This window comes from Rutidosis leptorrhynchoides, chromosome 2, assembly GCF_046630445.1.
Source record: "Rutidosis leptorrhynchoides isolate AG116_Rl617_1_P2 chromosome 2, CSIRO_AGI_Rlap_v1, whole genome shotgun sequence".
Lineage (NCBI taxonomy): Eukaryota > Viridiplantae > Streptophyta > Magnoliopsida > Asterales > Asteraceae > Rutidosis > Rutidosis leptorrhynchoides.
In genome coordinates this window covers 290,179,431-290,194,023 of record NC_092334.1, presented here as the reverse complement: position 1 = coordinate 290,194,023, position 14,593 = coordinate 290,179,431, and the positions used below count along the sequence as shown (strand labels likewise).

General features: G+C 35.0%; 1 protein-coding gene across 1 annotated transcript in view; it reads right to left on the bottom strand.

The window, feature by feature from the left end:
* Nucleotides 1-9,348: 9,348 nt before the first annotated feature.
* The window catches only part of LOC139888716 (uncharacterized), a 37,292-nt gene continuing 32,047 nt past the window's right edge, over nucleotides 9,349-14,593 (bottom strand). Inside the window, exon 3 of the mRNA XM_071871709.1 lies at nucleotides 9,349-9,818. Coding sequence (XP_071727810.1) covers nucleotides 9,349-9,818 — 470 coding nt within the window. The remainder of the gene's footprint in view (nucleotides 9,819-14,593) is intronic.

Below are 14,593 nucleotides of genomic sequence, written 5' to 3'. Positions count from 1 at the left end.
CAGAAGTATGGGAAAAAGGTTTTAACCAAAACCCAGCTAAGAGGTATGAGAACTTTAAGGGAACAACGACTGGAGGACCCCAAGCCCCAACCCTAACTACAAAGGTAGCCTTCCTCAAGGTAAGAGATGCTAGAAGCATCACACTGGATACTGCAACGTAGTGTGTGAGAAGTGTAAAAGGACTGGACACATCGGCAGATATTGTAAGATCAACGCCCTAGCTGTGATGACAAATCCGAATGGACCAAGGAAGTGTTTTGAGTGCGGTCAGCAGGGCCACTTCAAGAATGAATGTACTAACAAGAAGAAGGATGGCAGGGCAGCACGTGGACGAGTCTTCAACATGAATGCCAGAGATGCACGTGAAGATCCTGACTTGGTTACAGGTACATTCACTATCAATAACCTATTAGCTTATGTCTTGTTTGATACTGGTGCCGATAGGAGTTATGTATGTAGACACTTTTGCTCTAAGATAGATTGGTCATTAGTTCCTTTGGAGGAGAGTCATCTAGTTGAGATAGCCAATGAAAAACTTGAGAAAGTTGACCAAATTGGCTGAGAAGGTATAATAAACTTAGCTGGTGTGGATTTCGAGATTGATTTGATACCCATTAAGTTGGGGAGCTTTGATGTGATAGTCGGAATGGACTGGTTGTCCAAGGTGAAAGCAGAAGTTATTTGTGGTGAGAAGATTCTTGGTATACCTCGCGAAGATGGTGAGACATTAATTGTTTACGGGGATAGATGTAGCCCGATGGTGAACCTTATTAGTTGCATGAAGGCACAAAAGGTCATGAGAAAAGGGCGTTTTGCTATTTTGGCGCACGTGAAGAAGTTGGAAACTGAGGAGAAGAGCGTGGATGATGTACGAATTGTGAATGAATTTCCCGACGTCTTTCCAGAAGAGTTGCCAGGATTACCCCCGCCGCGATCAGTGGAGTTCCAGATCGACCTAATGCCAGGAGATGCACCTGTAGCTCGCGCACCTTATCGACTTTGACCTTTCGAACTGCAAGAGTTGCAGAGTCAACTACAGGAATTGCTAGACCGTGGATTTATCCGACCGAGTTCATCGCCTTCGGGCACACCTATTTTGTTCGTGAAGAAGATGGACGGATCTTTCCGCATGTGTATCGATTATCGTGAACTGAATAAGTTGACGATCAAGAATCAGTATCCCCTTCCCAGGATTGACGATCTTTTCAATCAGCTGCAAGGATCCAGCATCTACTCCAAGATTGATTTACGATCAGGTTATCACTAGTTGAGGGTGAAGGAGAGCGATGTGCTGAAGACTGCATTCCGAACTCGCTATGGCCACTATGAGCTTCTGGTGATGCCATTCAGTTTAACTAATGCACATGCCGTGTTTATGGATCTTATGAATCGCGTATGCAAGCCGTACCTAGACAAATTCATTATCATCTTCATAGATGATATTTGATCTATTCCAAAAGCGAAGAAGAACATGAGCAACATCTTCGACTCATGCTAGAACTTTTGAGGAAAGAGCAACTCTATGCTAAATTCTCTAAGTGTGAATTTTGGTTGAAAGAAGTTCAATTTCTTGGCCACGTTGTTAGTAGCCAAGGTATCAAAGTTGATCCTGCGAAAATCGAAGCCATCAGCAAGCGGGAAACCCCCACTACTTCTACTCATATCCGCCAATTTTTAGGCCTCGCCAGTTATTATCGTAGATTCATCGAAGGTTTCTCTTTGATTGCGCGTCCTTTGACCGCGTTAACTCATAAGGGGAAGAAGTTCGTTTGAGAAACCGAGCAATATTCGACATTCTAAACCTTGAAGCAGAAGTTACCCACCGCACCTATCTTATCCCTTCCTGAAGGCAGTGATGACTTCGTTGTGTATTGCGATGCCTCCCGACAAGGTTTTGGGTGTGTATTGATGCAACGGAAGAAGTTTATTGCTTACGCCTCCCGATAATTGAAGATTCACGAGCGAAACTACACTACTCACGATCTTGAGCTTGGAGCCGTTGTCTTTGCACTCAAACTGTGGAGACACTATCTATATGGAACCAAGAGCACTATCTTCACCAACCACAAAAGCCTCCAACACATATTCGATCAGAAGCAACTAAACATGAGACATCGACGGTGGATCGAGACGTTGAATGATTACGATTGTGAACTTCGCTACCACCCTGGTAAGGCAAATGTTGTAGCTGATGCTTTGAGCCGAAAGGAGAGAATGGTACCTCTTAGTGTCCGCACCTTGAACATCACCATCCACACGAATCTCAATAGTTCGATCCGTGTAGCCCAAGGGGAAGTTCTCAAAGAGGAGAATATTTCTCAGGAACATTTGAACATTCTCGTCTCGCGATTCGAGGTTAAGGAGACTAGACTCCGATATTTTACCGGAAGAATTTGGGTGCCTAGTTATGGGGATTTACGAAGCCTAATTCTAGACGAAGCCCACAGGTCAAGATATTCAATTCATCCAGGAGCTGGTAAGATGTACCACGACCTCAAGGAGCAATATTGGTGGGCAAACCTCAAGAAGGATGTTGCGACTTACGTTGGAAAGTGTTTAACTTGTTCTAAGATCAAAGTTGAACATCAGAGGCCATCCGGGTTACTTCAGCAACCCAAAATCCCGCAATGAAAGTGGGAAGGAATAACGATGGACTTCATCACGAAGCTACCAAAAACGGTAGGCGGTTATGATACCATCTGGTTTATTATTGACCATCTTACCAAATCTGCTCACTTCCTATCCATGAAGGAAACTGATACAATGGACAAACTCGCACATCTATACATAAAGGAAATTGTATCTCGTCACAGTGTACCCTTATCGATTATTTCAGACCGAGATGCCCGTTTCGCTTCTAGATTTTGACGTTCTTTGCAAGAAGCTTTGGGAACACGTTTAGATATGAGTACCGCGTATCACCCGCAAACTGATGGATAAAGCAAACGTATGATTCAAACCTTGGAGGACATGTTACGAGCTTGTGTTGATTTCGGGAAAGCTTGGGAGAAGCATTTGCCTCTGGCTGAATTCTCCTACAACAATAGTTACCATTCGAGCATTAAGGCCGCACCTTTCGAAGCTTTGTGTGGCCGCAAGTGCCGTTCTCCTATCCGTTGGGCCGAAGTAGGTGAAAAGAAAATCACCGGACCCAAACTCGTCTATGAAACCACCGAGAAGATTGTTCAAATTTAAGCAAGGCTCAAGACTGCCCGTGATCGCCAAAAGAGCTGTCCCGACCTTAAACGTAAAGATCGCGAATTCCAAGTAGGTGACCGCGTAATGTTTAAAGTCGCACCATGTAAAGGTGTAATCCCTTTCAGAAAGCGTGGGAAGTTAAATCCGTGATATATTGGTCCTTTTGAAATCTTGGAGCGTGTTGGACCCGTTGCTTACCGTTTGGATCTTCCGACTCAGTTGAGCGCAGTTCATCCCACTTTCCACGTCTCGAATTTTAAGAAATGTCTTGCTGAACCAGAAATTATCATACCACTTGAGGAGCTTACGATTGATGACAAACTCCACTTCGTGGAAGTGCATGTTGAAATTATGGACCGTGAGGTCAAAACCTTGAAGCGCAACAAGATTCCAATTGTCCAACTCCGTTGAAATGCAAAACGAGGACCCGAGTTTACTTAGGAACGAGAGGATCAGATGATGCAGAAGTATCCTCACCTCTTCACAACTATACCGTCTACCTCAGCTTAAAATTTCGAAACAAAATTTTCTTTAACAGGTGGGTAATGTAACGACCTGACTTTTTTGACTTATATTTGAGCTTGTTACTTTCATGAAACTGCGTATTTATGCGTACTGTGTTAGATTATATTCTGGGATCTTATTTCATGTTGATTACATTCGTTTATATTTTAGAGTGTGCTGTTAAGTACTTGGTTACTTAACTTGACCCTCGAATGCTTTTATGACCGTTAGTGTCACTTGACGTTTAGAACGAGCTACGTATCTTGGTACATGTTTAACTTTTGTCGTAATTGGAATATTATGACTACGTAATACTAATTGTTATTTTCTAATAACAATTACTTGGTTTTTTTTTTGATGCTTAATTACGTTTAGTAATTTACTAATGCACACTAGTTAGTCTTGTTGGACTTTCTACCTTGTTGGACTCAAGCCCACCCTACTCTAGCTAATCGACTATTTAATTAGCCCAACTTTATTAAGATTATGACCCATATAAATGGAAGACAAAAACCCACTAAGTTAAGCCAACATACTAGCATTTTTGTTCACCATTATCACAAATGTTGCATGGGATCCTAACAATAAGCACCACCTTTAGACCACCACTAACCAAAAAGCAAAAAGGTGTCCCCCTTGTCCCCCCCCCCCCCAAACCCACGGTCACCACTCCTCACCACCACTATAAATACCAAGCTATTTCCTTCCATTTCACACTTGATCTCATTCACATTTTACACACACTTACTCTCTAATTTTCTCTCTAGTCTTTCGCACTCTAAAAAGTGTAAGTTTCAAATTTTCTTCTTCTTCTTCTTCTTCTTCTTTTCTTCTTATTTTTGACATCATCATCATCACTAAAGGATCAAGCTTTTTAGCTTCTTGATCTTGTTATATCTTGAAGATTCAAACTTTGATTTGAATCCTTCAAGAACATGAAAGATTCAAGCATTCTAGCTTTGAATCTTCATTATTTTGATGAATCTAAGCTTTATAGCGTAAGATCACTTTATTTTTGTTAAAAGATCAAAACTTGTGTTTATGATCTTCATGTAACTTGTAGATCTAGCCTTTTACTTTAAGGATCTTCAAGAAAATTAAAGATCCAAGCTTTCTAGCTTAGGGTTTCATTATTTTGTTTAGATCTTATCTTTTTAGCTTATTGTCTCATTACTTTCACTAGATCTTAGCTTTCTAGCTTATGGTCTCATTAATCTTGTAAAGATCTAAGCTTTCTAGCTTAGGGTTTCTTAATACTTGAGATCTAAGTTATTACTGTAGATCTCACTTACTTGGAACCTTTTTATGATTTTTATGGTGATAAAAATCAATTCTTCATCATCTCATATGATGAAGATGCATAAACTTGTGTCAAAAAGACAAAGGTTGAAACTTTATTGTGTTTATTCAATAAAGAGACAACCTTGATGTTCAAAACTTGTAGAATGTTAGCTTTTACTCTTAGTTGTGTGTTGATGGTTGAAACTTGGTGAAAGTGATGCTAAAATATCAAAGAGTTGTACACTTGAAGCTTACACGCACCAAGGATGAGAACCGTGATGAGCATCAAGCACTAAGAAACCCACCGGAGCACTTGTTTGCTGTTTTTCGGGGACTGATCAGACTCCTAGGACTTCTGGAAAATTTATTTTCAGATATTTCGGTTCGAGTAGATGACTTTTCGTTCAAGACTCGCCTAAATCCGATATACGATTTAGGATTTATAGCCTTCTGAAAGTCACTACGCCTTTGTAACAACGTGCTGAAAATTCTGACCTACTCGCACTTGAACCGTCGCCACGGTCAAACGACATCGAGTTAGGATATGAAAATTGGATAACGGTACGAGGACTCACATACGGAGCCTTTTCCACTAAACACGCATCTTTTCGGTTTGTATGGAGGTCGTAGCAGCTGTCCGAAGTCAGCCTTTTGTTTCGATCTCTATTCTTGTTGAAAACTTACTTTATCTTTTACGAATGATGATGATGATGATGATGATACTTAAGACTTAATTTATTTACTTTAAAACCTTTTGGGACAATATACTAACTTAGTGACCTTTGACTTAGGTTGAGGACCTTTCGGACCGACTTACTACTTGCATACTTTCTGTACCGACTTTTACCGCATTTATCACTGTGAGTTATAGCTTCTCTTTTTACTTTACTATTTTTGGGACTGAGAATACATACGATTTTTATGTTTTTTACATACTAGACACGAGTACTTAAACTTTATATAAGTGTGGGTTATATAACGGCATAAACATTCCCCTTAGCACGGTAACGTTTAACTATTGGTTTTTGAACTGGTAGACTCGAATCTTAGATATGGATCCATAGGTTTTGACATCCCCACTCGGGCTAGTCACGCTAGCATTTAACGGGTGTTTAATACTTCGAGAACATACTCACTCGCCAAGTGTACTTTTAGGGAGTGATATTTACTTTACGTTAAGTTAGTAACCGGGTACCCACGGATAAGCATATACTTTTCATACTATTTTGAATACGAAATCTCATGGTCTACATTACATTACTAATTACAAATAAACTATAGCTCACCAACATTCGTGTTGACTTTTTAGCATGTTTTATTCTCAGGTAACTAAGACGCTTATTGCTTCCGCTGTAATAGACTGCTGTGTTAGACTTCCGCTACATTGTTTAGAGATGTCTCAATCATGGAACTTTTATCTTGCATTCACAACTTATGTTATTTCTGAATAATGGCTTTGTAATGACCTTTGAGTCACGTACTTATGTTTATGCTTTCTCTTCGTAGAAGCACGTTATCTTCTTTAAACGTTATCTTTTCATGAATGCTAAAACTGATTTTTAAACAGCATATAGCATTTGACCTCGTAATGATCATGTTGTTGATGATCCGTACACGATGGTTTTGTACGGGGCATCACAACAGCCGTCCTATTTCTCTGCTACACTAGTCACTTTTTGATCTTGGCCTACAAAAAGTGCCTTTTCGAAATTTGAATTTTATTTTCAATTAAATTTATGTTTCCAGCATATTTGTATACCCGACACGTGGCAGTATATCATCCATGCGATTAATCATCAAATGTTCATCTTCTACTCTCTATTTAATACCCGACTTTTACTGTGTCGCATTCACTTCCACCCGAATTAAATTTTCTTTATCTACCTTAAACCTCTATCAAAAATTCCCTTATTAACTACCCAATCAATGGTTATCTTTAATGTTGAGCATATTTGCAGTGAAATTTCATCAACATATTTAGATCGCGTTAGAATTGCGTTCCCCAAATTTTTTTGAGTCGATGCTGTAGTCCCAGGTCCTCATGATCGTGCATCTCATCCTCCTTCTGGGAAAGTTATTTACGGTTGTGCACTATACTTTTCTCATCTCCGTATCCCTTTTACAAAATTCTATTTAGATGTGTGCTGCTTTTACGGCGTTAGTGTTGGCCAATTTGAGCCTATGTCCATCTGAAAAATTATGCTTTTCGAGATGTATTGTCATGCTCGAAATATCACACCTTCTGTACGCCTTTTTTGTCATCTTGCAACCGTGAGATCTTATGATAAGGGATGGTTCTGTATTACTTTGGATGGATTTCTGCTTACTTCCGGTGATGTATCAGAGAATTGGCAAAACACCTTCTTCTTTATAAACAGTGAAGTGATTCCAAACCACTGTTTAAAAGCTTGTTATTGGCGTACATCACTTGATCCTCCAAAAATTATTCATCCTAGGATATCCTCTGATGAACGAAAGTTAGTAAATATGATGAAAAAAGAAAGAATTCTGAATCGACGATATCCAGAACACATGCTTTCTTTATGTTCCCTTAATGCTGAATGGGATGAAGCAACTCGTGGCTGTGCTATTGTGATGTTAAAAAACAAAGGTATATTCTAAATTTTAGGTTGTTCATTAATTTATATTATCTACGTAGTAACTACTATATTTTGTTGTTTCAGCTATTACTCCGCTCACCGCCTTGTGTCATATCAAGTTTGATGAGCTACAATTTGCATCCGAAAAGATGATTGATGAAACACTTGAGAAAAGTTTTTCTGAAAACGAGCTTATTGATGAGTCTGCTTTAACTCGAGCAAATTCACGCAAACGACGTGCTGCTGGTAATCTTTCTTTTGAATCAATAGCAGAAGAAAATCTTTTTTGCTTTTTCCATATACCTAGCAATGGTGGCTATTATAATGTTGACCCTGATAAATATCAATTATTGAATTGTGAATCATCATAACTGGATTGGAAACACTTTTTAAATAACTACTGTTATTTTAATCCAGCCATAGCATCTGAAGAAGAAACACAGAGAAGGCTTGCTCTGCCGCCTCCCGATCAGCGTAACAGAATAGGGGAAAGCAGTTCACAGATTAGCCTTCCTAATTTAGATACTGTTGGCCTGACATCCATTTTGGCGGGTCCTCCAGGTAGTTATGAAGATTTTATGAAATACCTTGAAGCTATGGTGTCCCCCTCACTTCTCCATTTCTTTAAAAGCCTATCTGATGGTGATGCTCGAAAGTGTCAAGCTCAAGGCATTATCTGGAATATTGCTGCAGAGTTTAACAATTTAAAACGTTTAAAATGTTGTGATCAAGTTCATTGAGATAAATCAGAGAGGATTGAGAAGGATTCTGAATTAGTGAAAACTGCCAAGCTTGAACTAGATACTGTTGTTGCTGCTAAATGTGCTGCTGAGGCTAGTTTTTTTGAGATCCAACGAAAGAAAAACGATATCTTCATAAAATCGAAACACTAGCCAATTCTGAAAGTGCCTTAAAGGAAAAATTACAGGCAAGTCAAGATGAAAATAGGCGACTTATTGCAGGCATTCCGAAGATTGTGAAAAATGCCTTTGTTTTTGAGAAGCTAACCAAACCATTTGATGAGTTTATCACCGTTGTGCTAGACGCTGAATGGATAAGGTTCTTAGAAACTCAGAAGAAGGATGTGCCTGATTTTCCTAAATTTTTGCCTGATACCCTTACATCGAGACTGAAACCAGATGCTATTGATAGGGTCAAAGTAATAGGTGATCAAATAGAACATTTAATGTTTCCTAAATTGAAAAATGTATGTAATAATCCTGCTACATCAGTAGATGATGTATTGAATTTGAAACTTTGATATGTAATGTTTGTATTATCTGTTGATTCTCAATGCCTCATATATATATATATATATATATATATATATATATATATATATATATATATATATATATATATATATATATATATATATACTTTGTATTTTTTGCCAAAGCTTTATATGTTTGATTAATAATCAAAAAATGATGGCTAGCCATTTATTGTTTGTATTATTTTACGTCATGACGATCGTAGATACAATCTATTGCCTGGATGCTCATCGGAGTTCTACGTCATCCACTGCCATTTCAACCTTTTGTGTATGATTGAACTTCTGCCACCGAAATTAAATTTCTCTTATGTGGGTAGGGATGACACACAGTTTTATGACATGTGATAAAAATCCTTGGCCGGATAAAAATTATGAATATTATGCTTATAAGAATTAACTGCTTGAATTCTTATTATTTAAAGAAATTTTTACATTTATGATTGCACCTCATACTCAAAATAGTTGATCAGGCTATTTGAATATGCAATATTACGCATAAAATTTCTTTAAACTCATTGTATTCCATGTTCGCTGTAATTCCTCGCCGGAGGGCGCTGCAAGGGTATATGATCCATTAGGATGTGCTTTTATGATTTTGTATGGCCCTTCCCATCGTGGCCCTAACTTCCCTTGCTTTGCTTGTCTACTTGCTTCATTGTCTCTTAATACCAAATCATCTTCACTGAATTGTACATGTCTGACCCGTTTATTGTAATATTTTGTCATTCGTTGTTTAGCATCCGCTTGATGGATAGCAGCCATGATCCGCCTTTCCTCTAATAAATTTAAGTTTTCTCGTAGAATGGATGAATTGTTTTCCACATCAAATGCCAAAACCCTTTGTGTTGGTACACGGATTTCAGCTGGTATTACTGAAACAGTACCATATACCAATCTGAATGGTGTTTCTCCCGTGTTCTGCTTAGGCGTTGTATGTTGAGCCCATAAAACATATGGTACTTCATGTGACAACCCGGAAATTTCCAACCAAATTTAAACTTTAATCTTTATATGTTTCCGACACAATAAGCAATATTTGTTAAGTTAAATTTCAAGAATTTTAAACTATGTTCATACATTCATTCAACTTCGACCAAGTTCCAACGATTCACGAACCATTAAACGAATATGATTATATATGTATATGTGTATATATATTATAACTTGAAACGTAAATGAAATATTATATTAAATACTTTATATGATTGTATCTGTTTCAAAATGTTTATCAATGGAATTAGAAGATAAGATCAACTGATTGAATTATCAGATATATTAAATTATGATTACAAGTCTCTGTTGAAAGGCCCACGTTGATTTGAGAAATCTTTCCATTTTAACAATATTCGGAAAATGGTAAAGTAATTTATAAATAAGAACAAATTGTCAATCATTGAGAACTAGACAAAGGATAGTGGAAGATTGAATCTCATAAAGACTCGATTGATCTATTTAGTTTCAAACGTACAAAAACGTTTTCAGTTTAAAAAGAACTTTATTATTAAAACGTATATAACTTTTATAAATATCTAGAACCACTTTTGACAACTCATTACTTAACTAGTATGATAAAGATAACGATATTTATATTTTATTTTATTAAATATATATAACGATTTAAATTAATATTATATATATTTATACGCGTATAATACGTACATAGTTTTATACTTTTACTATACTTAAACTTTACCTTTACTTTATTTTTACTTTACTTTAACTTTAATAATTCACTTTAATAATTCATACTTTAATAATTTATACTTTAATAATTCACTTTAATAATTCATACTTTAATAATTCACTTTAATAATTCATACTTTAATAATTCACTTTAATAATTCATACTTTAATAATTCATTTTAATAATTCAAAAATCTATTATAAATAGAATTCAATAGGTTTCATTATTTCATAGAAACTTGAAAATATTTTTCTCTAAACTCTCTCAATCGATTTACATATATATATTTACTCCGTATTATTTCAAGATATTATTAGTATACATAAAATATTACGACGGAGTGTTGTCTGAGTGATTTCGAAATTGTTTTTCGAGTAGGATAGGATTAAGGAAATTATGGGTTATAGCTATAGAGGTGATTGAGTATGGTTCATGGGTATGCTCGTGAGGTCAATATAGTGTTTATCATTTCCGTTGCGTCTACGTACCTTTCCTGCAATATTGAATCTCAATATTGATACGTGAGTACTCATAATTTAACTTTTACATACTAATAGTGTATCCTTGACTAGTGCTCGAGTATTTAGGATTATGCATGCTTGTACTTTTGATATTGCCCTTAGACAGGTTAGGTTGAATCTTGAATTAGTTACACTTGCGGTTGAGATAAGGTATAAGATATGCATGTCCTTGGAAAGCTAGCGAAAAATTAAGAACTTTTCCTTTAGATATCGAATGGTTTCGATGAACGGATTAGAAGTTATAATCAATTGAATTTTCGATATTTTTATTAAAAATGATTATTATTATCGTCGTTTTTATCGTCGTTCTAGTTTTATCTTATTATTATCATTATTATTATCTTTATCAATAAAAGGGATTTATCATTAAAAATTGTTTTCTTTATTACTATCGTTATTATCGTTAAAGTTATAATTAGTATTATTATTATTATTATTATCCCATTATCATTATCATTATTATTATTATTATTATTATTATTATTATTATTAGTATTATTATTATTATTATTATTATTATTATTATCATTATTAATATATATATATATATCATTATTTAAAAATGGTTATTGTTATTGTTATTATTATTATTACTATATTATCATTAAGATAATTATTAGTATTATCGTTAATAATATTATAGTAACTATCATTATTAATATTAGTGCAATTAAAACAAATAATTGTAACACCTAAATATTTTGATTACTATTATTATCATTATTATGAACACGATATAAAAGACGATTAAAAGCTGTTAAACGAAACGATTAGGAAATAATGAGTAAGAGTATCATGATGAAATTAAAATATTATAAGATATTAATTTAGATAAAATTATCGTTCTTATTATTTTTATCATTACTATTATTATTAAAAGTATCGTTAGTATTAAAACTATCATTTTAACAAAAATTATCATTTTAATAGAAATGTCATTGTTACTATAAAATATCATTATTATTATTATTTTAAATAGAATTATTATTTTAAATATAATATTAAAAATTATCGTAAATATTAAAGTTATCATAATTAGAATTATCGTTTTATCATAATGTCATCTTAGTAATTATAAATATTGATATTTTTATAATAATAATTATTATTACAAAATAATACAACTTTTACTTACTATCATTATAGATATTATTTTATCAAATAAATATGTGATACAAACATATTTTACTACGTGTAATAACTTACTTTAATAATACCTATCATATTATCTTTATGATATTAAATGAACCCTATAAATTTTATTACTTAATATATATAAAAGTATATTTGATTATATAAATTTAATATAAAATTTTATTTATTAATAAATAAATTATATTATTTACTCTAATAAATCTTTTTAAAATATTTAAAAATATAAAACGACGATATTTAAACTATATATTAATCATGTATAGATTTTTAGAAATTATTTTGAGTCAAATTTACTTTTGTTGACTTTTGCATATTAGTCTCGAGCATTAGGATTGTGGTACACTATGACTTGACCTAATTTGTTAGACAAATATTGACCAACATATAAATATATATAATTAATTTAGGTTCGTGAATCCGAGGCCAACCTTGCACTTGTTCAATGACGTTATATGTATTTTTACTACGAAATACAGTATGGTGAGTTTCATTTGCCTTTTTACCTTTTATATTTTTGGGCTGGGAATACATGCGCAACTTTTATAAATGTTTTACGAAATAGACACAAGTACGTGAAACTACATTCTATGGTTGAATTATCGAAATCGAATATGCCCCTTTTTATTAAGTCTGGTAATCTAAGAATTAGGGAACAGACACCCTAATTGACGCGAATCCTAAAGATAGATCTATTGGGCCTAACAAACCCCATCCAAAGTACCGGATGCTTTAGTACTTCGAAATTTATATCATGTCCGAAGGAGGATCCCGGAATGATAGGGGATATTCTTATATGTATCTAGTTAATGTCGGTTACCAGGTGTTCACCATATGAATGATTATTTTTGTCTCTATGCATGGGACGTATATTTATGAGAACTGAAAATGAAATTCTTGTGGTCTATTAAAATGATGGAAATAAATGATTATGATAAACTAATGAACTCACCAACCTTTTGGTTGACACTTTAAAGCATGTTTATTCTCAGGTGTTAAAGAAATCTTCCGCTGTGCATTTGCTCATTTTAAAGATATTACTTGGAGTCTTTCATAGCATATTTTGAAGAACGTTGCATTCGAGTCATTGAGTTCATCAAAGATTATTATTAAATCAATTTATAGTTGGATAGTGGATATTATGAAATGGTATGCATGCCTGTCAATTTTCGATGTAAAGAAAGTTTGTCTTTTAAAAACGAATGCAATGTTTGTAAAATGTATCATATAGAGGTCAAATACCTCGCAATGTAATCAACTATTGTGAATCGTTTATAATGTATATGAACGGGTCCTTTCAGTTGGTATCAGAGCGGTGGTCTTAGCGAACCAGGTCTGCATTAGTGTGTCTAACTGATAAGTCGATAGGATGCATTAGTGAGTCTGGACTTCGACCGTATCTGCATGTCAAAAGTTTTGCTTATCATTTTGTGTCGAAAATTAACTACTTATCATCCTCAGAAAATTACCTGCTTATCATTTTTAGTCTAAGACACGTCTTGCTGTATTGATTGCATGAATAGTGTATAGACAAAAATTCATATCTTAGCATATCTGCTAAATCATATCTTATCGTATCTGTTACTTTAAACTTTGCCTGACATATCCCGCAAAGTCCTCCGTAATCTACGAAATCTTTTGATCTATATATATATATTCTATGTAATTAGAATACCATCCGTTAGCCAAAATCATTTCATATCGGAAAAAAAAATCCTTTATCCAATCGTACGAAATGGAATTCGTCATCAGTTCAAGTCACTCAGATTCAGAAATGGAATCCCATTCAAGCTCCGAAAGTAGTGTGACCGGAATAGATCAACCAATCAGTCATCACCTATTCTGGATGAATTGGGGATGGGTTCGTAGCCTCCTCAATCATTGGAGACAAGAAGAAGGTGATCCCTTCCATCCACCACATTGCCCTCTTGATGAAGAACCTGAAGCACTTACCGGCGAACCTGTCCGAAACACCATTTTCTCGCTCATTTCCAGAGTATCTCGTCACGATTATATATTACATCAAATTTTAGATTTTATTTATCCGCTCGTCCGAACCGACAATCACCCCGGTGTAATAGAAGAAGTCAACGAGCTTCGCGCTCGGGTAGTGGCTTTGGAGAATATGGTGCAGAGATTACAAACACCAGCAGCAGCATCAGCAGCATAACCAGTACCACCATCATCAACACCAACAGTACCATTACCACCTCCAACCACAACCGCGTCGTAAACCTCAACTTCACAATCTGTCCCACGAGCATCAACGTCATACGCACCATAGATACCAATGAGTACCAACAACAATAACTGACGAAGTATTAATTCATAACTTCATTGGAGAAACATTCCGCGGCGATTATGTAATCTCTAAAGT